Source organism: Colossoma macropomum, unplaced genomic scaffold (assembly GCF_904425465.1).
Source record: "Colossoma macropomum unplaced genomic scaffold, Colossoma_macropomum, whole genome shotgun sequence".
Classification (NCBI taxonomy): domain Eukaryota; kingdom Metazoa; phylum Chordata; class Actinopteri; order Characiformes; family Serrasalmidae; genus Colossoma; species Colossoma macropomum.
In genome coordinates, this window is record NW_023494785.1 from 36,100,249 (window position 1) to 36,123,290 (window position 23,042).

The following is a 23,042-nucleotide window of genomic DNA, read 5'->3' on the forward strand; positions in this document are numbered from 1 at the left end:
CATATATTTTAGTTGCATAACACTCAAATTATTGAGAAAGCGACAGACATTTTCAGAGGAACTCAGTTTAAAGTTTAAAGTTTAAAGACAACCTGGAAAAAACACTGATTTTTATAAGTTGTTGAATTAATTAAGGCCTGCCTGGGTTCATGGGGCTTTACACAACTAAGTAGAGTGTATTATTTATTCCATACAGAATCATTGATTGAATATGAATTGAACTCATATGAATCAAGCCAACCATATTTATGCAGTATTTCCACTGATTCACAACTATTATATTTCAGAAGGTGCCTTTTCCAAAGATAGCTACTGTTCACCATTACAATACTTACAGTTTTGACTCCACTGTTTATGAACAATGCTAAACAGTTTAACACTTGACTAACGACAGCTAGTCAATAATGAACTTAAGCGCAATTTAAGTCACAGATTCTTCAAATTTTCCAAAAGTCCATCCTTGCGATGTAAACAAAGTCATTCAGAGTGATTTGATGTAAAATTGTTTGTTGTGGAGTGGGGTTGAGGTCAGGGGTCTGTGCAGGCCAGTGGAGGTCCTTCACACCAAACTCATCAAACCATGTCTTTATGGATCACTTTGTGCACAGGGGCACAGTCATGCTGGCCACACTGTCGCCGCAAAGTTGGAGGCATCTTCGTATGCTATAGCATTAACGTTACCCTTCACTGGAACTAGGGGGCCTGAAAAACAGCCTCAGCTCACCTCCTCCAAACTTTACTGTTGGCACTATGCATTCCGGAAGGTGGTGTTCTCCTGGCATCCGCCAGACCCAGGTTCGTCCATCAGACTGCCAGATAGTGAGTGTGATTCATCACTCCAGAGAACACGTTTCCACTGCTCCAGAGTCCAGTGGAGGCATGCTTTACATCACTCCATCAGACGCTTGGCATTGCACATAGCGATCTTGTGCAGCTGCTCAGCCATTGAAACCCATTTCAAGAAGATCCATGGCTATGTGCTTCATTTTATACACTTGTTAGTAACGGGTGTCAGTGAAACACCTAAACTTGATAATTAGGTAATTAGTATCTGTTGGCCTAAAACTAAAACTATTAGTATACATATTAAAAACTAAATATAAAATGACATCATCCAATATCGGTTAATGAAATTTTTTAGCCCATTACAATCAGTATCGGCCACAAAACATTCATATCAATTTGGCCTTACTAAACATGCTTCATTTCCTACCAACAGCCAGAGAGAATCATTGATTTTCCTTTAGACTTTATCTGTTCTATCCCTCCAGTCAAAACTCATTCACTTTTTGGTGGTGTTGCTTTCTATTTGGTAACTGTATTCAAGGAGCATCCTGTACAAAACAAGAAAAAAAAACATTGGACTCAGAAGAGGAAAAAAGACAATATAAATAACTGTGGTGCTTGTTGAGAGCTGCATTGTGAAATTAATGGTTACTAAATTTTCTCAGGTCACAGGTTTCTACATGGTCACACTACTGTAATGTGCACCACTGCCAACTTTAGGGGAGTAGAGGCCAGTTTGGATACAGTATGGTCTCCAGGTCTATTACTCCTTGTCAGCTTATATTTTATCTCTTCCGAAGTCCTTCTTACCATGTTGCCCCTGATGATATTCCTTCTCAGGCATTCCCAGAAGTGCTCTCTCTTTGCCAGCTCCTCCGGCCACTCCAGATACGTATGAGATTTTACAACCGTCACCAAGCTGGACAAAAAACAAACAATTCTCCACAATCTGCTGCTCAATCCAAGTGGTTTAAAATTAACTCTTATTTCTGCCACCACACATTTGATGATTTACTAGTCAATTCATCAGCTATTCCTTAAACCACTAACTGCATTCCCTGATGGAAACACTGGAATTTAGATGTTTTCCATGCCCACACACAATAAAAGCTTACCTATGCCTGACTATGTTAATCTTGTAATTTCTTTAATGTAACTATATTGGAACGTCAGCATTAATGTTTACCGGTGGAAAGCACTGAGCTCAAAGGGGGAGATGTGCTCGAGGAAGATGAGAATGAGGCGATGTTTCTGTTCTTCTAGGAGTCGGTGTGTCGCCACTCGCATCTCCAGGCCGCACCATTCGCTGTGCAGATAGCGGCGAGTCAGCACACACACTGTGCGCTCACTGCTGTAGATACTCTCCGCAATGTTGTCCACTATGCCTTTTCCCACCTACAGAGCAGAAAACACATATAAAAGGTGATAAAAACACTGTTGGCAGTGTATTTTTTGGTTTCCTGACTATTTTCAACCCAGGTCTGAGAATAAAAACCTCAGCAACACTGCTGTGCCTGATACACTCACACCAGCAAAAGGCAAATGATCCACCACCCATAGATGATATGAGGAAAGTACTGGTCCTTTGGTAGGCTTTTTCCATTGATGGGGTAGAAGAGGGCTGATAAGTTGTACTACAGCAACAGTTGGGCTACAGTCTTTAACTGAAAAGTTACAAAATCACATACATATATATAATATGGGTGTTTGTGGGGAAAAATGGCCATTGGATACAAGGTGGGTGTAGCTATGTAAAACTCTGTGAATACACACAATCATTTGAAGGGTACTTTCTGGGAGGTGTCTGTCCCAAACCTTCACCCACAAATTTACACTTGTAAAGGTAAATACTTTAAAATTTTTAATTTTTTTGTAATTTTTAAAATTTCTTTTTAAGTGAAGATTTAGATTTATCACAACTTTAATTTTTAAATAATTAAACTAAAAATAAAAAAAATGCTGTTCCACATGTTCATGTCACTACAGAAACAGAGTTTTAGTCTGTGGGCGGAGTCTTGTTTCAGTCACACCCTCTGCATTTTAGAGCAGGAAGTGAGACTGTATCCCTGTCCCTCATTGTCACATGGTGAGCAGTTAGATCCCAATGTTTTGAAGTAAATGTGTCCCAAAATGTTAAAATCAGTGTGGAACGTTCAGATTTGTCATTACTGAAAGATACTTCCTATAATTAAGTAAATTGTGCTTTAATAAAAATCATAATGACTTCTCTGTGTGCAACTTCTCGAATCTGTGTTTGCTAGTCATGTACCGACCAGCGTTTTTAGGTTGTGCTCAAAATTAGCACTACTGAAACATTCGCTAAAGTTATGGTAATGACATTTTTTTGTAAGTGACAAAATGGAATTTTAATCACTTGCTTTAATAAAATAAATATAATTAAGGCATAACGTTGCTTAAAACTATGAGATTTTAGTCTACAGTCCAAGTCAGTTAAAAGTCTGAAATGTGTTTTCAGCTCTGTGAACCAATTTGGTAGATTTTATAAGTCCTTATAAACCCAGGTTTAGCTTTGGTATAAGGTTTAGGTAGCTCAAAAAAGGCATCGCTAAACCTTAGATATGAAAACAAGCTGCTTTAAAGCCTAGTAGCTAAACGATTTCCTTGGTTTGGTTTATGTAAACATGATTTCCAGAATGCGATTGTGTTCTAAGTTGGCCTACATTCATATGTTGTCAGTTCTCAAATGTCTGTGCTACAGATGCTACCAGGTAACCAGAGCTGAAAGTTTGACAGACATAGTCAGACATAGTCTGGAACTATAGCAGTAATGAACAGTAGGACCATATGAACCTCACCTCAAAGTCTCTGTTGTGCAGGCAGAGTCTCAGCCTTGGGTGGCCTTGCTCCTCCAGTCTTGGAGCCAACTCCCCAAAGACCCAGGCTTCATCATGGCTACTGAAGGATACAAATGCATCATATTTCATCTCCTCTTCTACTTCTAGGTCCTCCCTTCCTTGCCCAACTCTTCGTTTTTTGATCCTCCACTTCCTGCCGATCTTCCGCTCCACATATCCTCTCAGGCGAAAGAAGAGGACCACGCAGGGCCAGTAGGCAAAGTGGTAGCCGACAGAAGCTGACACCAGCAGAGTGATGGTGATGGCTGTGCCCAAATAGCACAGGTACTGCACGTTTGTCTGACACAGCTTCTCCATGGTGTCCAAGTAATTCCGCTTCTGAAAATGCCAAACGCATTCTTGGCGCTGCATATAGATCACCTGCACTTGGCGTGAACTCTTTGCCCAGTCAATTAACCAGCCATTTTCACAGTCACAGCGGAGGTCTAACCTATCGAGCACAATGGCCTTTAGAGATGGCAGCATGTCAAACATCCCATCCAGCAAAATCAGAGGGTTGCTGATGTACAGGCGCAACAGCACCAGTGATTGCAGGTCCTGGAACATGCTTTTTGTTAAGAAGTTAAGACGGCAGTTTTCCAATGTCAGGATCTGGAGTTTTTGAAGGTTATGGAATATGATGCCTGGATCCGTGTGGTTGGAAAGATTAAGATTGACTAGTTTGAGACGTCTGAGATGATGCAGTGTGTTGATGGCTGTGTATCTTTCAGATTCATTCTCAGGATCACCCTTGAATTCAAAGGATTCAAGGTTTGTAAAGAAGGTCCAAAAGATGCTGAACTTGCACATCATGTTTTTGGCATTTAACCTCAGTTCTTGTACAGATCTCAGGGCTGGATTATCACAGTCTTCAATAAATACAAAATATGGTATATCATACATATTTAGATTTAGAGCAAAATGTCTCTCAAGGGGAGAAATGTCCCCAATGTGTAATGTTGCTATATATGGTCCAACATCAATGCTGAGATAGTGGAGTTTTGGTGGAAAGCCATAAAAAATCAAACTAAGGTAGAACTCAGAATACATCAGTGTGCCCAAAGTCATCTCTTCCAGATGCACTTGGTTCCTAAATGTGCCTTTTTCAATCTCCTGAATTTTGTTATTGTCAAGTAGCAGGATCTCCAAAGCAGGAAGAGACTCAAAGTCCGGATAGGTAAGCTGCTTGATCTTATTTGCATCAAGTTTCAGAATTCGGAGCCTCAGAAGACCCTTCAGGGCACCTTGAAGAAAAGTTTCAATGACATTGTTGCTAAGGATGAGTTGCTCAAGTAAGGGCATACAGGCAAACTGATTGGACCTTATCTCGGTGAGTGAATTCTTCTCCAGATTTAAGCTGGTGATGTTCCAGATGGTCCCATTAGCAGTACTGCAAAATGAAGCTTCTTTCAAACCCATGTCAACCATTGCCACTGATTTTATCCTTGTTGCATTCTTCCAAAACCCGAAATTGATCCGTTTTATCCAGGAGCTCCATATGTTGAACATCCTCAAGTGTATCCCGCAGTTTTGTAAACGGTCTTCTGAAAGCATCTCAGCTGTAACATGATACAGTTCAAGCGTCGCCACACTCAGATGAGTGATCATGTGGCACAAGTCCTCAAAGTCAACAAAAATCTTTTTTGACATTTGTCCAGAGATGCGGACATTATCGACCTGGCCAATCCCAGATTTCCAAATGCTGCAAACAGACTGTCCATGGAACTCCAGCGAAAGGCTGGAAAGGTTCTGGAACACCTTCAGAGAACCTTCTTGAATGATATGGATGGGGTTCCCTTCTAGATTTAAGACTCTAACTCCAGCCAGCACTGTAGACTTCATAATGCAACTTTGATTATATATGGCTAACACACCACTGTCCACCAAAGACAGGTGCTGCAGATGAGACATGTTACCACTGAGATGGCAGAAAACCTCTCCAAGGTCTTTTACGCAAACCCTTGCTAGCATCAAGCTCACAAGTCCAGCAAATGGGTCCAAGGTTGAGGTGGCAATGTTCTTGAACTGAAAACCTCTCAGTTCCAGCTCCTTCAAGTGGTCCAAGCCAGCAAACGCTTGAGTCTCCAAGGAAACGTTGCGGCATTGGAAGTTGACATCAAAAATAATCTTTAGGTACTTCAGGTTGGAGAGTCCAAAGAAGGCACCAGATTTAACCCCATTCAACTGCCCACCATAGATAGATAAGAACTCCAAGGATGGCAAATGTGAGAACGCTTTTTCTGGAATCAGCCTTGCCTTGTGGAAGATACAAAGAGATTTGACCTCTGTTTTGACTTCCAATAGATCTTTGCGAAAGTCTGAGATGTTGCATTCTGCATAAGGGCTAAGTCCTGGACGATGTTCACAGGAGATGGAGTCGCCCATTTCATTGAGAAGTTGCTCCTCAAAGGTGAAACAGTGTTTAGCAATAATGGCATACACACCCTCACTGTGGCTGAGACACAGCAACCAGAGAGCCAGAAGCATTTTAGATTATTTTATAAAGAATTGTATCAAAATCCTTTAATGACCTTCTAGCTTGTATAGAGGTGATGTTTTTTTAACCAATATATTTTGATAGTAGATGAAAGGTGAAGTTTATTTTGAGTCTTCAGGGATCCATTATCTCATACCTTTCAATAGAAAACAAGGACGCATAGTGTTATTGATGTAAAGAACTACTCTTATGAAGCACCAAAAGCTGCTTGAGTGCTAATAGCTCCCCCCTGTGGACAATCTTGAGCTTGCTAAACATGAGTGAGTGGGTGAGTTACAAACCAGGTCCAGGAAGTGCTTCATGTCTAAAAAAGCATTACCTTGTAAGTCTTAACAATCTTAATTTTATATAAAAAAAACCTTTTTATATAAAACTTTTTTTTAGCATTTTCAAGCTCAGCAGTATTTTTTGTAGTAATGCATTATGCTAGAACCCAGACGTCAAAAACAGTAGTGAATACACAGTTAATAAGCAACAGAATTAGTGCACTAAAAATGTAACACTTACGAAATTTAAGGCAAGACACTCACCACAAGGCAATTTAAGTCAGACTTTTGGTTAATTGTGTTTATAAAAAGACTTAAACTGCAATTAAATAAAATCAAAACTCAAGACAAATGTTTAATTCAACATGTCAATTCATGTTAACTTGTGTCTAACTGTACTTTAGTGAAGGCTTAGCTCCGCCCACTCTGGTTGGGTCAAGTGTGGGTGGAGTTTAAACCTTCATTAGCTGCTAATCTTCTGACAAAACATGTTGAAATAATGTCTAATTCAGGCTAGTCACATCATTCAAAGTGTGTTTCTGCAGAATATAACTGGTATATCCAAACATATCAATTTCTGGGACATTTTAATGGAACCCTGCTACATAACCCTGACATTACTATGTTATAAGCATGCCATGACGGATGTCATATGTCGTCAGGACAGATTATGGCCAGTAATATAACAAGGTTGCTCAAAATTCTTTTAAAAATCTAATGCTTTAATACCTTTGTGAGACTTCAACATTAGCAAAAATAATACAACGTTCTCTGCACAACAGTAAACAAATTCAAATAGGACATATATTAACGTGTATTTTATTCAGATTGAATGGCTGTGACAGTATTGGAATATGCTTTGACGCTGCATTATCCTTGCACAGCCTTTTTAGTGTATTTGAGTTTATCAATTTTGCCATCCTCTTCATCAGTGGTCAGTTTCTGACCACAGGACTGCAGTTGGCTGGATAGTTTAGGTAGACGAGGTGTCCTGAATTAATATATAAAATTACTTTTGTACTTGTAAGTTCTTTTGGAATCATCTTATGATTCAATTAGGATTCGATTCTTTTAATATGAAGTGTCAGCTAATTCAGTCTTTGTGTTCAGAGCTAATATAGCTGCTGAATTTCGTAAATTTTAGTAAAATTCATGTGCATAATGTGGCATTCTGGACTGATCTGTTTAGATTTTTAGCTCACTGCTTAATATGATCCAGTTTTAATGACCTCCCTGATTTGGTTACATGCAGTAAAATCTTTTAAATGTGTGGAGGTACATTGTAAAATTATATAACTAATTATGTGAAATAACTATTTTACAGTGTCATGAATGCACTATGATTTCCTACTGTAACTTGCGTAGAGTAACTGTTCCTTTCTCTCGGTTCTGAACGCTCCATTTCTGCTAACAGCAGTTTAATATCAGAAGCAGTGCAGTATAGTTTCATTTTCTGCCAGTCGCAAGTGAAAAACGTGGCGAGATGTATTGTGTGTATTGCGTGTATTTTGCATATGGCTTTGGTGGCATGTCACTTGTGACAAATGGCAGATAAGACTAGAATAGCTGTGCAGTTATATTTTATGTGTCAGTGTGTAGATGAAAGGCGGCTAGTTCAACTAAGGGTGAAATACAGACAGCACATATATTACAAAGTCTCATTTTTCACATTAAATCTGCTCCACACTAAACATTTAGAGCACTTTGTTAAATTCTTAAAATGTGCCTGACGGCTACAGGTTGTGGAAAATGTCTATTTGTGACTTAAAACAGAGCGCATAAACAAAATGTATACATTTTATGACCTTAAATTTTTCTTATGTCATTTAATCTTAGACTCTGAGTTCTGTTTTATCCCACATGTAAACACAGTCACTTAAGTAGCTTTTTATCATTTGAGAAATATCACTAAAGTTTGGCCTTTCCTAACTCAGAGCGACGCAGAGAAACTTGTTTATGCATTTGTTACAAGCAGGGTTGATCACTGTAATGATCTTCTCACTGGACTTCTTAAAAAAACAATACATCCTGTATAATTTGTACAAAATGCAGCAGCACCGATCCAAACAAAGACAAAACAGAGAGATCATATCACTCCCAATTAGACACTGCACTGACTGCGTGTATCTTTCAGGATAGATCATAAAGTTCTGCTACTAGTTTTTAAGGCTCTAAATTAGGACGGCGTTTTAGGGTCACTGTTAATAAAAATAGTAGACTTCAAGAAAAAAGTTGCAATATTTAGAGAAAAAAGTTGTAATATTTTGAGAATAAAGTCATAATATTTGGAGGATAAAGTGGGCTAACTGTAGGGGGGGCTGCCATAACGCATTGGGGTCTTGGTTGCTGTACTGGCGCTGGAGTTCCACTCACTCCTGTCTCTTTGTGGATCAATCATTTTGATTATCATTCTCACTGTCTGTGAAATTTCATGCCCTCTTTGAATGGGGGGAGATGTAGCCACCGATAGCCGTGTAGACGACCCTGCCTGTGATTCTCCTTCAACAGAACAGACAGACAGTTTCCTCCGAGTCTGTCTGGCTCTTTATTCTAAATAAACACAGATAACTGCTCAGCCGATTCAGCCGTTTCTTTTACTAATAACTAGAGACTAGAGATGAGAATAACTGGAGACAGGGAGACTGAGTGTTTCTTTATGGGTGAAATCAATATGAAAGTATAACTCCACCAACTCCTCAACGCCCCTCATTTAACACGAGGAGGTACGGCCCTCCCTTTTGCAAAGACTTTGGCCACAATATTGCAAACTTTCCTGGTATTAATGCCACTTTAATATCGCAATTCTATGACTTTTTTCCTCAAAATATTCTAACTTTTTTCTTGAAATATTACAACTTTTTCCTCGAAATATTATGACGACTTTTGTCTCGAAATAGACTTTATTCTTGAAGTCTACTATTTTTATTTTCATTAACAGTGGCCCTAAAACGCTGTCCTACTAAATGACCCTAAAGCTCCACTTACATCACAGAGTGTAAAATACAGTAAAGATGGAGAGACTCTTTCAGTTACTATGCTTCCTAACTGTGGAACTCAATTAACCATTTATTAGACAGTCAAGCTCAGTGCTCAAATACTATGTCTGGCGGTATTTATCTTTTAATTTGTTGTTTCATTTTCTTATATTTTAAATGAATACTTAGAATTTCTTGTATTATTGTTAAGCTTTATCACCAGTCTTTAAAGCACTTTGAGCTGCCACTGGCATGAAAAGTGCTATAATAATACATTATTATTATTATTATTATTATTATTATTATTATTATCAAAGACATTTTAAGACTTTTTAAGGACCTGTGGGAACCTTGTATATCAGTGTCACGTTACAATGGAAACTCATGATATGGTCATTATATTTGGTGTCATGACGGCGAACTAGAATACACAGCAAAACCTAACAGGGCTGAAGCTGTAATGACATTAAACACTATGGCATCTGTCATGGCAATTACCAGCAAAGAGAACACTTATATTACTCAACAAAATCTCTTATGAGCTGTTATGATAGAATATGACATCCAAAATGACATGTTGGTGGCAATGTTATGTCAATGTTATGTATTTTCCTTTTTATCCTATTTTCAGTAACACTTTACTTGAAGGGTGTCTACACAACACATTCATAACATCTTAAAATACACTTCATAACATGTTCATGAATGTTTAAGTCAACATTCACAATTACAACTACTCTATTCAACTATTCACAACTGCTATGTCATTTTACTAAGAGAGACATTTTTCAAAATAAATGAAAATAAAATGATAATATTTTCAGTAAAACATCTCATTTCTGGACAGCCAAAATAAAGATGACCTCGCTTTAGTCCATTGGTCATGAAGTGTATTGACACTTACAGGCATATATTGCCTATACTTCTTCAAGGGTTCTTTAGTAAAGACAATGGTTATATAGAACCATGAACACTCAAGAACCCTTTGCATGATAAAATGGTTCTTTGCATTCTGAAATCGTGATTCAGCTCAATGGACACCTTGTATTCTATATACACTCTTAAATAAGATGGTTCTTTAGTAAAGAAATTGGTTCTATATAGAACCATGAACCCTCAGAGAACCCTTTGCATCAAATAGGGTTCTATATAGCACCTAAAAGGTTTCTACTATTGTTACAATGTTAAGCTTGTAACAATAGAAGAACCCTTTTCAAAATGGTTCTATATAAAACTATTAACTCATTCTCTGTTCATCAATCTGAAGAAAGATTTCATGATCAAAAGAATCCTTTAATCATGCAGAGTGCTCTTTTAAGTGTTCGTGGCTCTATTTATGGTTCTATTCTTTATTGAAGAACCATCTTTTAAAGGACCATCTTTTTGAGAGTATAGTACCAAAAAGGGTTCTTACATTGTTACAGGTTTGACATCATAACAAAAGCAGAACACTTTTTGGTGCTACACAGAACCATATACAACACATTATCCATCAATCTGAAGAACCAATTTACCATTTAAGCGTGCAAAATGGTTCTTTGCGTGTTCGTGGTTCATTATCTTTACTAACGAACCCTTGAAGAAACATCTTTTTTAAAGAGTGCATTGTGTACAATATTACAGATATACTTGTCCCTAAGTTGTACAGTCGGAACTGTACTAGATTCTGTGCTGCAAAATGAAGAAACAATAAAACAATGAGATTCAAACAATCTGTTCTGTAAAATCTGTTCTGTGAAGTGTATTTTCACAATGAAAAACATTTTAATTCTAGCATTATGCAAAGGCTTATTTATATTAGATAACATCTAATTTGCTTATCAAAATATTTTTTGGGGAAAACTTCAAACACAAAAAACGCTTGTAGTGATTTAAGTAATCAACAAAGATTCATTATGATATCTGTTGTTTAAAAAGTAAATAGAGCTCACTCACCACAGTATTAGACAGTTAGGCCACCCTCAACTTCAGGTCAAGTGAGCAGAGACAGTGTAGTTGGTGTTAGACTTCTACACCACGGAAGTCACTTGTAAAATTTGAATACTTTTTAATAAAGAGGAACTGAGAGGAAGATGCTCCCCTATACAGGAAAGAAAGATGTTTCTCTCTGCAGACTGTGGCTTTACACTTACATTTATACGAACGTGCATAGCCACAAAATATTTAAACACAAACAACTCTAGGAATCAGTTTACTGAAGGCAACAGCAACGCTGTTATATCGCTGCTGACCAACAAAACACACAAAACAAAACAAAAAATTGGATCTCCATTTTTTGCGATTATTTTTTTTTTTTACATCATTTAAGCTCAACAGCTGCTCTTCACATTGTGTGAAAATCTCATGATGAATGAACCAACAGAAATGCTCCAAAATTGCTTGGAATAAAAGCACTTTACATTAAATTACATTGAAAGTAAAGAACATGTTTGCTCTCTCCTGTAAAGTTATGCAAAATTAGACATATTCCATTTTCCATGTCCTTAAAGGATATCCTTCTTTTTCAGCGGTTTGACTCTGCAATCAAAAATTACAACAACTGTTTATTTGCTGGATTTAACACATTGGGAAATAGTAAAATAACTGTAATGTGTGGCCTTTACAAAGGTTACAGCACATTTTATATTGTATGCCTTATTTTTAGTTTTATTTATAGCCAAAAAATATCACAGCAAGTGAAAACTTAACCCTCTATTGCATGAATTATTACTTAAACATGAAAAAAATGTTTTGATGTGTTTTGGTTATTTAAAATTGCTTTAATAATGAAAATATTTGAAAAAAAAAAGTTCATTTTTTTTATAAACTGGGGTATTTGGTAAATTGTTACCATATGGCAACAACGCGCAATCATGCCATGGCACCATAAAATCTAAAAGAAGCACCATAATATCTATTTTTTCTCTAAAAACATCCTTTTATTGAAAACAGGACCAAACAAATCCAACTTATATTTAGTAAAATTTAAGACCCAGTATTTACAAATACTAGAAATTAATACAATTTCAATTGATATTTGGAATATATAGTAATAACAACATCATAATGAGAATTCCTGGTCATGTGAGACGCTTTTTCCACAAATAAATAGAAAAACACAGATTTTATATTACTGCTTTTTTAGTAAAATTGAGGTTGTTGCTATATGGCAACACCATGTAATGTACGGTTAAATGTAGTCAATATAACTAATACTTCTCATTTTAAGATTGTTGCAAGAATATTATAAAATTATTTAACCTATGTCTATACATTTTAACTCATTTTATCTAATGAAAGTGTAAAAAATGTCCTTTGGCAGATCACTTTATTTGTTTTGAGAAATAATGTACATCATTTTGCGTGTTTCAAGATATAAAATTATCTGCCAATGGAATAGGACACTTTTTTGCGATCAAATGTTTTATTTTTAAAATAATGATCCAATGTAATACAAAATACAGTAGGCAGCAAAAGACATAGCAACAAAATGGAGCACCCAACCCCCCCCCAATGGAATAGGACACTTTCATTAGATAAAGTTACTTAAAACAAGTAAGAATGTTTAGAAATAAGTTTAATCATTTATAAAAATTTCTACAACAACCTCAAAATAAGATTAACAATTAAGATGTTTTCACTGGCAAAGATAGCATTTTGTGCAGTGTTGCGCACGAAAGTTAGCAAAAAAAGACAAATTTAGGTGTGTTCTCTGTAGAGGACGTGTTATTTTCACTTAGAAATATCAACAAAATGTCATTTGACAGGGGTGTTCAAAATTTTGCATACAGCTGTATATTTTGGCATATGTTCTGATATTAGTGTAGTAGATCAAAATGAAAGAGTAGAAAATCGCAAATCATTTTTATTCAGCAAACACAAACACATACATACATAAACACTTCCAAGCTGAGCCTATAAATCACAACAGAATCTCTCTAAGTAGAGTGTACACCACTAACACACACTGATGAGCCAAAACATTATGACCACCTGCCTAATATGCTGTTGACCCTGCATGCCACCAAAACAGCTCTGACCCGCTGAAGACTCAACAAGACCTGTGAAGGTGTTCTGTGGAATCTGGCGCCAAGACATTAGCAGCAGATCCTTTAAGTCCTGCAAGTTGCGAGGTGGAACCACTACAGATCGGACTTGCTCGATCAGACTGACATCTGTGGAATTTGGAGGCCACGGCAACACCTCAAACTCTTCATCATGTTCCTCAAACCATTCCCGAACAATTTGTGCAGTGTGGCTAAAAGAGGCCACTGCCTTCGGGGTACACCATCGCCTTTGGGGCACACCATCGCCATGAAGGTGTGTTCCTGGTCTGCATTGATGTTTAGGTAGGTGATACATGTCAAATTGCGTCCATGTGAATGATGGACTCAGGATTTCCCAGCAGAACAAAACCCAATCACACTCCTTCCACCAGTCTGTCTTCTTCCCACAGTGCATCCTGTTGTCATCACTTCCTCTGATAAATGGCACAAGTACCACAAGAATCATCAGACCAGGTGTCCTTCTTCCATTGCTGCAATGTCCAGTTCTGATGCTCGCCCATTGTAGATGCTTTCAATGGTGGACAGGGGTTAGCATGGGCACTCTGACCTATCTGTGGCCCCATATGAAGCATTCCTCTCGCAACCATCATTAAAAATTTCTGTGACGTGAGCCACAGTAGCCCCTCTGTTGGTACAAAAAAGGAAGGATAGCCTTTGTTGCCCTCGCGCATCAATGAGCTTTGGGTGCCCAACACCCTGCCGCTGGTTCGTGGTTTGCCAGCAGGTACTCGCCACTGCTAATAGAGCACCCAACAAGCCTTGCTGTTTCGGAGATGCTCTGATCCAGTCGTCTGGCCATAATTATTTGGCTCATGTTAAAGTCGCTCAGGTTTTCACAGCTGCCATTTCTCCATCATCCAACACGTCAACTATGAGAACCGACTGTTGGCTTACTGTCTAATACATCCCAGACCTCGTCATGCACTGAGCTTTCGAAATAATCAACATTATTCACTTCATCTGTGGTTGGTCATAATGGTTTGGCTCATCGGTCTGGGCCTGGATCTTTATTTATAAAAAAAAATAATCACCATATACAATCATTACAATCACCATATTGGTCTGAAAAATCATAATACGATATTTTTCCCCAAATCAGTCAGCCTTCCTACTGGGTTATATAAATCTACTGAGGCTAATTTGTGTGATTGACGCTGTAGATCACTTAAAGTCACGAAGCTACATATTTCAAGCATTTGTTATTAACTAATTAGTAATATGAAATTTTCTTTAACTAATAAATTTTGCAAATCTCAGACTGTTATCGGTAGCCACTAAGGCTAGGTGTCGTTTTTCAACACGGTACCGATATCAGTACCAATAAGGATACCTTGATTTCAATACCTATTCCTTAACAATCCTTTTCTTGATATCTTATTTTAACTACATCTCTGAAGCTAAGCATCCTACAGTATGCTTATTGGCATCACACCCATATTATGTACTCTGGGTTCAAGCGGCTTTCTCTATGGGAAAAAAAGAACTGGATTTTTAAAGATTGCCATAAATGAAAAAGGTTTCATTTTTCTATTTAGGTAGACTGTTGATATTAAATGACAAAGATTTTGATATGTGGTAGTATTTAAGTAATTGTGTTGGTATCAAATTTCAATGCCCAGCCATAGGGACAACTTGCCTCCCACCATCTTTTAGTAATACTAGCCTGGTAGCAGTGGTGCATATTTACACCTTACAGTTCAAACCCTGACTCTGATATATGATAAGTCAAATTTGTAAGTTGGAAACCACACATTTATAATGACCACAAAGGCCGTAACAAAGGGCCAAATTTGCGTAACAGTACTTTGAGGTCATGTACTTGTATTAAAATCACATTTTGATCATGTATACTAAAATAAAAGATTTTCAAATGACAATTGTCCTTGTAAATCCTCAATAAAGCGCATTTTCATTCCTCCTGTGGTGGTCCTTGTGATTAGTTGTGAGGGGCATCCTGTAAAAGAGGCCAAAAATATACAAATTTATACATTACACTTAAAGCCTGGGGTGACTAACACTCTAATTCCTGTTTTTGTTTGAGAATTGCACTGCAATGTTTCTTGCAGAATGTATATACTCCATTTTATTTATAGGTAAAATTGGTCAAATTTTGTGTTATGATTGAACATTCTATTTTGTCACAAACAAAACAATCATTTGTTTTAATAAAATAAACATAGTTAAGGTACAGAGCCACTCAGAACAAAGTGATTTTAGTCTCAAGTCTAAGTCACAACTCAAAAATGTGTTTTCAGCTCTGACTGTGAACCAATCAGGTAGAAGGACCCTTTTAAATCACTGTACTATTTACCTCACTATTTAACTTTCCCTTCAGCCGCAATGTTTCTTCTCAAGCGCTCCCAGAAGTGAATCCTCTCACTCTCGTCCTGTGGCCAGTTCAGATACGTGTGCGATTTCACCAGCCTGGCCAGGCTAAGAAAAAAAAAGACATTTAACTAGCTATTTAAGTAAAGCTGTAAAGTTAGCAAGTAGACATTGTAACACCACTAAGAATCCACACTGCAGCCAATAACATCAGCCTTAAATCTTAACTTGGTCAACACTGAGAGCAAACCTACACATTTCATGTTTGGTCATGAGTTATTCATGTTATTCTGCTATGCGTTTAAAGTTTTAATTTAGTTTTAACAGTGTTTCAACCACTCAACCACTTAAAACACATCTTTAATACAGTATAAAAGAGGGAAAACTATAGTAATAATATAAGCAACTGAAATTTCATTAACCTGGCGGTGGTAGTATCGTGGGATAGGGGGGAGAAAACGCTAGTAGATGGAACTGGACATGACTAAATTGGGGAGAAAATTGGTAGAAATGGCAAAAAAAATTACATTTTTATTTTACATTTTTACATTTTGCCTTGTATAATATTTCTGTAGTACTGTCACATAGTAATCTGTATTATTTGTGCTGAGTCCTTTGGTAAACTGTCAATTGACTGTGCATATGTGACCAGGGGCACTGTAAAGGGGTGGAAGATTAGCATGATTCCAGGAGCCAGGAAACCACAAAGCCTTTTAGGCTTACAGAAAGATTCTTAATTTGCATACTTCATTCATTAAATATTAACAAAATACTACTTTTAGATACAGGGGCAGCACCAAATCTTCCATTCTGTCACTCATCCCGTGACCCCCACTGGATGAATCACTCATCTGTAGTGCAACATTCTCTGTTATTGCGTTAAGATACCATGTTTTCTCTGCTACTAAACTGTTAAAGTTTAACTTGTAAAAAGTGGTCAAGTGTCCATTATGTATCTGTGTACGCTAAAGACTCTCACTGGCCTTCCCTTCTATCTTTGGACCTGAAAGAAGTATGTATTAAAACCACAAACTCTCCACTATTCCCTGACTGAATTTCAGGATCTGTAGTTGGATCAGTGAAAAGTGTTATTGGAAATTTTACTGGTCAAGTCAAAAGCAGTTGCTTCGATAGCCAATGTGCAATGTAAATTCCGCCAGCTGCATACAATATGCTTTGCAGTCATGTTGCTTATATTCATATTCTTACTTGCTGAGTAAGAGTTGAAATTATGGAGCCAAAATAAAAAAAAACAGTGTTATGAACATGGAAAAAAGGAATTGATTTTAGAATAAAAAACGATTAAAGTAAAATCTTAGCTGTGACAGTGTGTAGTTTGTTTACCGGTGGAAAGCACTGAGCTCGAAGGGGGAGATGTGCTCGAGGAAGATGAGAATGAGGCGATGTTTCTGTTCTTCTAGGAGTCGGTGTGTTGCCACTCGCAACTCCAGGCTGCACCAGTCGCTGCGAAGATAGCGGCGAGTCAGCACACACACTGTGCGCTCACTGCTGTAGATACTCTCCGCAATGTTGTCCACTATGCCTTTTCCCACCTACAGAGCAGAAAACAAGATGCAAGATGATTATAAGTTGACTTATTTAAGTTCACACTGTTTGATAGTATAGAATAGTACAAAAGAGCAGCAAACTTAGCTTAGACAAAAACACTAAAATCTAAATCTGCTGTAATTCTGAATAATTCTGCAAACTGTGAGTTACACTGACTCACGAGTCTGTGCTTTTGTGACCCTTTTGCACATTTTCCAGTTGTACATTGCACATTGCTGGCTAAGTACTAATTAGGTGGTAGTCCACACTATTACGTCTTAACTCAGTCAACACTTTCACACAGATCCGTCATTCTTACTGTCATTCTTATCTGCTATTTAAAAGCAATTGCTGTATGAACTAAATTTGCAAGGAACACAAAGGATGAGAAAAGAAAGAAAAAACACAATTAAGGAAGAGAAAGAAAGAAAGAAAGAAAGGAAAGCAGGACAGAAGGAAGAAAGCAAAAGGAAGAAAAGAAAACAGAAGAAAGAAAAAGAAGGAAGTAAAAGAGAGAAAGAACGGAAGAAATAAAAACAGGGAAGAAAGACAGGAGGAAAGGAAAGAATGATGGAAAGAAAAGGGTGGGATGAACAAAAGAAAAAAGAAAGACAGGAAGAAGTGAAGAAGGAATTAAGGACAAAATAGAAAGAAATAAATGAGAGAATAGAGAAGGAAAAAAGAAAGGAGGCAGGAAGAAAGAGAGTAAATAAAACAACTTAACTAAAGTATAAAAGTTATAAGGTGATAATAGAAATCGCTGCAGAAAGTGCAAGAAAAAAGTAAGTATTAATAATATTAATACAGTGTTTATCTCGCAAGCGCTGTAATTACAGTTATGCTAAAAATTACATTTAAAATATCTGCTTATGTAGCCGTACCTTGACTTTGCAAATATTCCTGCTGTGTTGCATATTGCCAGCTAAATGCTAGTCATGTGACTGTCCACACTGTTATGACAACTGAGCATCATTGCAGCCAGTGTACAAAATGAAAGCAATTTGCTTCAAGTACACATGAGGTAAAAGCTATCCTTCTTAAAATTCATGAAAATCTTAGGCTGGCTTTACGTGGCGAAACTTTCATACAACTTTAGTTGCTTGAAACCTACTTGAGTTGCTTAATATAAAGGGTCCTGCAACTCAGGTGAAACTCAGTTTCACGCGCCTCAACTTTGTAAAACAAGTTTTCTAAATCAGCCAATCAAAAAAAGAAACGCATCATGTAATCACATTGAACAACACACTTTCGAACAAGTGATATGTTTCCAATGAGTTGCTTGCAACTTTTTTTTAAATCCTACATGCAACTGTCAAGTTGCACAGAAATTATGTTGCAGGCAACCCAAAACATACAATTACTTGCATGAAAGTTTCATGTAAAACCAGCCTTTAGTGAACTTTAAAATGCCTTACCTCAAAGTCTCTGTTGTGCAGGCAGAGTCGCAGTCTCGGCTGGCCTTGCTCTTCCAGTTTTGGAGCCAACTCCCCCAAGACCCAGGCTTCATCATGGCTACTGAAGGATACAAAGGCATCATATTTCATTTCCTCTTCCACCTCCAGGTTGTCCCCTTCCTGCCTAGCTCTCCGCCTTTTCCTCCTCCTTCTTCCGATCTTCTTCTCTACGTACCCTCTCAGGCGAAAGATGAGGACCACGCAGGGCCAGTAAGCAAAGTGGTAGGCGACAGAAGCTGACACCAGCAGAGTGATGGTGCTGGCTGTGCCCAAATAGCACAGATACTGCACGTCTGTTTGACACAGCTTCTCCATGGTGGCCAAGAAGTTCCGTTTCTCATAATGCAAAATGCATTGCTGATGCTGCATATAGATCACCTGCACTTGACGCGAGCTCTCCGCCCATTCTAAAAGCCAGCCATTTTCACAGTCACAGAGGAAGTCCACTTTGTCAAGAACAACCTCTCTCAAAGCAGGTAGTACGTCAAACATCCCATCATGTAAGATCAACGGGCTGACACTGTACAGACGCAACAATTCTAGCGACTGCAGATCCCTGAACATCCTTTTTGTCAGAAAACTCAGGCGACAGTTGTAAAGTACGAGGATACGGAGCAGTTTTAGGTTCCAGAAGGTCATGTCAGGATTTGTGTGGTTGGAGAAGTTGAGATTGATAAGTTTGAGCCGCTTGAGATACCGCAATTTGCTGATTCCAGTATATCTAATGTATACCTTCTCAGGATTCCCCAAGACCTCCAATGATTCTAAATTTGAAAAATAAGGCACAAAAAAACACAACTTAAAAAGGAATAAGCTGCCATTTAGTTTGAGCTCTCGGACAGATTCAAAGAAGGGAGAAGAGTAATCTAAGATATTAAGAATATCTCCGTTTAACTCCAATATGAAGGAACCGTTGGGCCGACCTATATTACCAATGTAGATATTAGTCCCGTAATGCGCATCGATGCAGAGACGCTGCATTTTCGCTGGAAACCCGTAAAATAGCACACTCAGATGCAACGTGTAGACGTACTCCAGTCTTCCCAATGTCAGCTCTCGCAGCTCGTCCAGGTCTCTGAACACTCCATGCTCGATATTCTCAATCACATTGTTGTGAATAAGCAAGACTTCAAGAGCTCTGAGAGAATGGAAGTCATTGACAGCTAGCACTCTGATGCGGTTCGAGTTAAGTTTGAGAACCTTAAGGTGAAACAAACCTGCGAATGCTCCGGGTTCCAAGATTTTGATCCAATTGTCATTGAGAAGAAGTTGCTCAAGCAGAGGCATGCAAACAAACTGGTTTGTTTTGACCACTGTCAGATGGTTATGCCAAAGACCCAGAGTAGTTAAATTCCACATGGTTCCATTGCTGGCAACACAGAATGGGGCTGTAGTCAGTTCAATGTGAGCCATGTTCAAGATCTGTAATCCTGCTATGTTTGTCCAGAATCCTGGGTCCAGCTGCTGTATTTTTGAATTAAATACACTAAGCTTCTTCAGTTCTGTCCCACAGTTGTCTATATCTTCTTTCGACGATGTGTCCAACGTTACTTGAGTTAGCTCAAGAGACTGAAGACTCAAGTGGGAAACTAGATGGCACAAGTCCTTGAAATTTGTATGATATTCATTCAGGGTAATCCCTGACAATTGAAACTTGCTGAGTTTTCTTATTCCAGACTCCCAAATGCTTCCCAGCCATACTCCATAAAAGCTTAAGGTGAGACTTGAAAGGTTTTGAAACACTGCTAAAGAGTTTGTCGCAATGATTCTGATTGGGTTCCCAGTGATTTTTAGAGTTTGTACCCCTGCAAGCACAGTCAAAGGCCATGCTTTGGACCTTGACGGGCAGCCTGTACTCCTGATGGAAGTGATCCCGCTGCTCAGCAACATTAGGTGTTTCAAGTGGAACGTACCATTCGAAAAACGACACAAAACCTCTCCAAGTTCCTGAACACAAATCCTGCTCAGACCCAGCTCAACTAAGCCAACAAGATGATCAAAAGTAGTGTTAGGAACACCAGCCCAGCTAAGACCTTCCAAGAACAGCTGCTCCACATGATCCAATCCAGCAAACACAGGAGCGTCCATTATAACACTACTGCAGCCGCTGTCATTGAAAAACACCCTCAGATACTTAAGGTTAAGGAGGCCAGAAAAGGCACCAGAATGGACCTTTCTTACCTGGTGTCCAGTTATACAGAGAAATTCCAAAGTTGTGAGACGTGAGAAAGCATTGGCAGGAATGACCTCGGCATGAGTGAAGATACACAGGGACCTGATTCCTTGCTGAACCTCTGACAGATCATTTTGGAAATCAATGATGTTGCATTCTCCATAGGGACCCAGTCCTGGGAGGTGGGCACAGGGAACTGTCCGGCCAATGTCACTAAGCAGATGCTCTTCAAAGGTTATGCACTGCTTAGAAATTAGAGCTGTGACATCATTGAAGATACTTAAAAGCATTAGGAAACACAGCAACAAATGCATAGATGCTGGTCTATACATATCCATACCTGAAGCCAGTTTGGTTCTTCAAAGATCCAGGTTCTGGACACTTTCTTTAAACGTCTTTCTTGCTTTTTTATCTAAAGAGGGATTTCATCCTTGTTGCCAAGTCGAAGTTCAAACTGAACAGTGCACTTTTTCAAGATCTGCACAGACTTATGTGGATCTGTTTTTCACTTCTGTTGTATTAAAAGCAGAAATCCACACCTTTGATGTTAGGGGAAGGAAAGGCAGGGGTGCCTAAAGCAGAAAGTGTTTGCTACTGTTTGCACAAAGGCAGTGGTCAGTGGGAACACTCTTGCATGTAGAGGCCTCTACTAGTAGGGCAGCTAGCCTCTAAAGTCTCTTCAAAAGGGAATCTGGATATCCCAAGGGAATTTTTAAGATCTTAGCTTTATATTATACTACAATTTCAGACCAATAAACAAACACTGTAGTGAATCTGACTTTATTAGTAGGAGAGCGTAGTGTGCAAGGTGTGATGGTTATATATTCACATATGAGCTCGGAGTAAGAGGAACTGAAAGCAACACACTTCTATTCTAAAACTTTCTGCTGATTTCAAGAAAAGATAAGTTTCCCCAACACTTACAATGTACTTACTGCCTCAGAGCATTTGAACATTAAAATGTTTACACTACTTATATAAGCATTAAAAATATCATGTCCAATATTACTTATAGTAATGGAGCACTGTACATTACCATAACTGCCAGATGGACATTTTAAAACCGACACTCCGGCCAAAGAAAAAACAAAAAAGTAACCATCACTACAACTGGTATACATGACTACTTGCCTGCTACAGTGGTGGTCCTGCAGTAGTGTCTAAAGTGGGATTTTACAGTGTAAAAACTAAACCCCCTTCTGGTGATGCATCTTGAATGTGGACAACTTTAAAAGACTAAGATATTTTTGAACTTTTTTTTCCAAGCTGGCTAATTCCTCGACAAAGAAAAAAGTCAGATGACCAGTTGAGATAAGTGTCATCACTAAGGCTGACTAGCAGCTGTAATTATCAGCCTTTAGATCGGCAGCAAGCAGTCACGACTGGTTGACGCCACAGGGATTCTCAGTGGTTGTGTGGTATACACACTGATCAATCATAACATTGATCGGTGTGTATACCACAATTACAGACTGTAGTCCATCTGTTTCTCTGCATACTTTGTTAGCCCCCTTTTACCCTGTTCTTCAGTGGTCAAGACCCCCATGGACCCTCACAGAGCAGGTACTATTTGGGTGATGGATCATTCTCAGCACTGCAGTAACACTGTAGCTGTAACTGTAGAACTACAAAGTGCACCTATATAGTAAGTGGAGCTGATAAAATGGACAATAGCGTAGAAACAAGGAGGTGGTCATAATGTCATGCCTGATTGGTGGATGCTGGGTAGTGTAGTGAAAGTAAACTAATTAAGAAAAACAAGACAACAATACAAAATCATGAATTCTGGCTGATTAGGCTGAAGAGTGCAATGATGCACTGCATCTCATAACATAAAAAAACTATGCTAGTTTTAGGCTGGAAGGTACAGAAACTGAATTCTGTGTACATAAATTACATATTAAAAAGTTACAAATTACAAAATAAATTACAAATGCATTTAAGAGGTAAAACACATAATGCAGTAACAACACCTTAAGAGAAATATTAATAATGCAATCATTAATGTTGCAATGGATTACAACCATGCCTTTTTGCCCACTTGGGCATGCATTAAGATGCATTTCATTGTTCTGTAAAAAAACAAAAAAAAAACAAAAACGCAATTTGGTGCTATC

The 23,042-nt window shown here is 38.2% G+C and overlaps 1 protein-coding gene across 1 annotated transcript; it reads right to left on the reverse strand.

Moving 5' to 3' along the window:
* Positions 1 to 1,453: 1,453 nt before the first annotated feature.
* Positions 1,454 to 21,215, reverse strand: LOC118814585. Its single transcript, XM_036580266.1, has 6 exons — positions 18,714 to 21,215; positions 17,095 to 17,303; positions 15,742 to 15,858; positions 3,603 to 6,096; positions 1,973 to 2,181; positions 1,454 to 1,705 (listed from the first exon to the last, which is right to left on the reverse strand). The coding sequence occupies exons 1-6, from the start codon at positions 21,213 to 21,215 to the stop codon at positions 1,471 to 1,473; spliced, it is 5,766 nt and encodes a 1,921-aa protein (XP_036436159.1). The 3' UTR covers positions 1,454 to 1,470.
* Positions 21,216 to 23,042: the final 1,827 nt, after the last annotated feature.

Bases quoted from the DNA above. Each gene is read 5' to 3' on its own strand.
- LOC118814585 (XM_036580266.1), bottom strand. From the start codon at position 21,215: ATGCTTTTAAGTATCTTCAATGATGTCACAGCTCTAATTTCTAAGCAG. The intron at 6,097-15,741 runs GTGAGGTAAATA...GCTGTGTCTCAG, and splicing joins GCTGAAGGGAAAGTTAAATA to CCACAGTGAGGGTGTGTATG. The intron at 1,706-1,972 runs GTAAACATTAAT...TTTTTTGTCCAG, and splicing joins GAGCTCAGTGCTTTCCACCG to CTTGGTGACGGTTGTAAAAT.